Here is a 3108-nt window from a genome sequence, read left to right as displayed (position 1 = left end):
CATCGGTGGAGATGGGACCCAGACGTTTCCGCCCCCACACTCCATACACATTGAACTTGTAGCGGCGAGATGGAACCAGGTCAGGCACAGTCACCATGCGGGACTCGCCGTCCACAGGTAGCACCTGGGGCTGCCCTTGTGCATCCTTGTACTGCACCGTGAAGGAGTCAAAGGTGCCCTCGGGGACAGTCCAGTCGAGCTGGACAGAGGTGGGGGTGACGTGGGAGGCCGTGAGCTCTCCCAGTTGGGGCTCTGATGGTGGTTCCTCCTCCGGTGTAGCCGGGGCTGCAACAGAGAGGACACAGTGCAGGGGACACCTGAGACAACAGACACCCTTCTCTCCAGTCAGCCAGCCAGCCAGCCATCTTTCCATGCATCTGTCCATCCAGCCATCCTGCCATCTGTCAATCTACTTATCTAACCATCTGTTTCATCTTTCACCGTCAATGAAGTCACTCAACCATCCATCCTTACTCCCATTTAGGCAGCTCTTTGTCCACCCATGCACTCGTCCATCCATCCAGCAATCTATCCCTTCATCAAATCATTCTTCCATCCATCCATCTGTCCATCCAGCCATTCATCCAGCCATCTATCCATCCTTACACCCACCCATCCTCACAACCAGCTAGTCACCCTTACATTCATCCATTGATCCATCCGTCCATCTCATCACCACACATCAATCAACTTTCCCAACAATCCAAACATCTTCCCATACTCATCCATTTTTTCCACTTCCTCATTCCTTCACCCACTTTCCTATCCATGCCTCACTCGATGACTATATTCATTCCTCCAGCAAGCTCCCTGGTGGGCCAGTCACTCACCGATTCATCCAGTCTTCCATTCATCAGTTCATGCTTCCACCCATCCATCCAGTCACCATTCTTCCAATGCAACTTTTCCCAACCATCAGTAGAAGCATCCATCCAACCATAAAGTCACCCAATCAGCCACACATTTGTGCAACCATCCACCTCTCCATCCATCCATCCATCCATCCTTCCAAACCTCTGACCTTGCACACGCCCGTCCCTCCATCCAACCCATAGTCAGCACCCAGCACCTGTTCCCATTTCCCACATGGCCCAAAGGGATGAGGACGGTCCTGTGCTCCTTTCGCCCTCCTGATCAAAGTCCCAGGGAGGACACGGACAATGCCCACAACCACCCTCACCTGTGACTGCATCGGTGGAGATGGGACCCAGACGTTTCCGTCCCCACACTCCATACACATTGAACTTGTAGCGGCGGGATGGAACCAGGTCGGGAACGGTCACCGTGCGGGACTCGCCGTCCACGGGCAGCACCTGGGGCTGCCCTTGTGCATCCTTGTACTGCACAGTGAAGGAGTCAAAGGTGCCCTCGGGGACAGTCCAGTCGAGCTGGACAGAGGTGGGGGTGACGTGGGAGGCCGTGAGCTCGCCTAATTTGGGCTGGGATGGAGGTTCCTCCTCCCGTGGAGCCGTGGCTGCAACAGAGAAGGCACAGTGCAGGGCACACTGCAGTATGGACATCAGTTCATCCATCCATTAGTCCATCCATCTGCCCATCTATACAGCCTTCCCCTCAACCAGCCATCCATTCTCCTATTCCTTCAACCATTTGTCTGACAGTGCAGTCATCCACCCATTTATCGATCTGTCACTCCAGTCAGTCAGCCAGCCAGCCACCAGTCTGTCTCTCCATCCATCCAACCATCCATCCATCCATTTCTCTATCCATCCAATCACCCATCTTTCCAAGCACATCATTCCATYCATCAGGTCATGGATCCATGAATTCATAAATCCAACCACTCATATATTCTTTTAACCATCCAATTATTCAGCCAACCATCCATGCTTCCATCTATCCATGCATCCATCCAGCCAATGATCTTTCCGACTACCCATCCATGAATCAAAACATCCATCTACCCACCCAATCAAGTGACCAATCCATCCGTCCAGCCACACAGACATCAGATCTTTCATACAAMCATTCATCTATCCACTCCTCTCCCCATCCCTCGAACCTTGCATGGACCCATGACCTTCACCAAGTCAGCACTCAGGACTGGTTCCCATTTTCACAAGAGGGCCAAAGGGGACCAAGATGGGCCCAGCCTACACTCCTGCCCAGGCCATAGGCCTGCTCCAAAACCAGTGTACAGAAGGAGCAGATCAAGTGCCTGCAGCAACACTCACCTGTGATGGCATCGGTGGAGATGGGACCCAGACGCTTCCGCCCCCACACCCCATACACGTTGAACTTGTAGCGGCGGGATGGAACCAAGTCGGGCACGGTCACTGTGCGGGACTCGCCGTCCACWGGCACCACCTGAGGCTGGCCTTGTGCATCCTTGTACTGTACRGTGAAGGAGTCAAAGGTGCCCTCAGGGACAGTCCARTCRAGCTGGAYRGAGGTRGGGGTGACGTGGGAGGCTGTGAGCTCKCCCAGTTGGGGCTGGGATGGCAGTTCCTCCTCCAGTGSGGCTGGGGTGGCAATGGAGAGGGCACAGTTCAGAAGATACARTGGGGATAAAAAYGCACCCACCTGTSCATCCATCCATCYACCTGTCCATAAACCAGTGCATCCATACATCCTACCCCTCAACCATCCATCTGTCCATCCATCTATCTAACCATCCACCAACCATCAGCCAATTCACCCATCTAGTCACCCATCCTGCCTGCCATTCTTCCACCTTTTTGTCCACCCAACCTCCATCCCTCCATTTATCTATCTGTCCACTCCATTCAGCCAACCAGCCACCAGTCTGTTACTCCATCCACCCATCTAACCATCCATCCACCTTTTGCCCAGCCAGCCAGTCAGGCTCCTTTCATCCAAACACCTATCTTTCCAAACACATTTTTCAACTCCTCCAGCCATGGATCCCTGAATCCAGGCTTCCAACCACCCATACATTCCTTTAACCATCCAGTTATTCATCCAACCATCCATGYTCTCATCCATCTGTCCAAACACCTTCCCATCCAAACATCTTTCGAACTATTCTAATAGCCATCCAACCATCCATTCAACCAACCAAATGCCCATCCATCCAACCATCCAACATTTCATACCACTATTCATCCATCCATTCCTCCATCCTTGCAT

General features: G+C 52.8%; 1 protein-coding gene across 1 annotated transcript in view; it reads right to left on the bottom strand.

The window, feature by feature from the left end:
* The window catches only part of LOC112963198 (tenascin-X-like), a gene marked incomplete at its 3' end in the record, with an annotated part of 29518 nt that overhangs the window by 11523 nt on the left and 14887 nt on the right, over positions 1 to 3108 (bottom strand). Inside the window, exons 13-15 of the mRNA XM_026060026.1 lie at positions 2193 to 2480; positions 1181 to 1474; positions 2 to 285 (exon numbers count right to left, since the gene is read on the bottom strand). Of these exons, the coding sequence (XP_025915811.1) occupies positions 2 to 285; positions 1181 to 1474; positions 2193 to 2480 (866 nt within the window). The remainder of the gene's footprint in view (position 1; positions 286 to 1180; positions 1475 to 2192; positions 2481 to 3108) is intronic.

The sequence above is a fragment of the Apteryx rowi genome, unplaced genomic scaffold (genome assembly GCF_003343035.1).
Source record: "Apteryx rowi isolate R43461 unplaced genomic scaffold, aptRow1 scaffold_1638, whole genome shotgun sequence".
NCBI classification, from domain to species: domain Eukaryota; kingdom Metazoa; phylum Chordata; class Aves; order Apterygiformes; family Apterygidae; genus Apteryx; species Apteryx rowi.
Note: the sequence above shows the minus strand (reverse complement) of the source record. Positions and strands in the feature narration are given on the sequence as shown.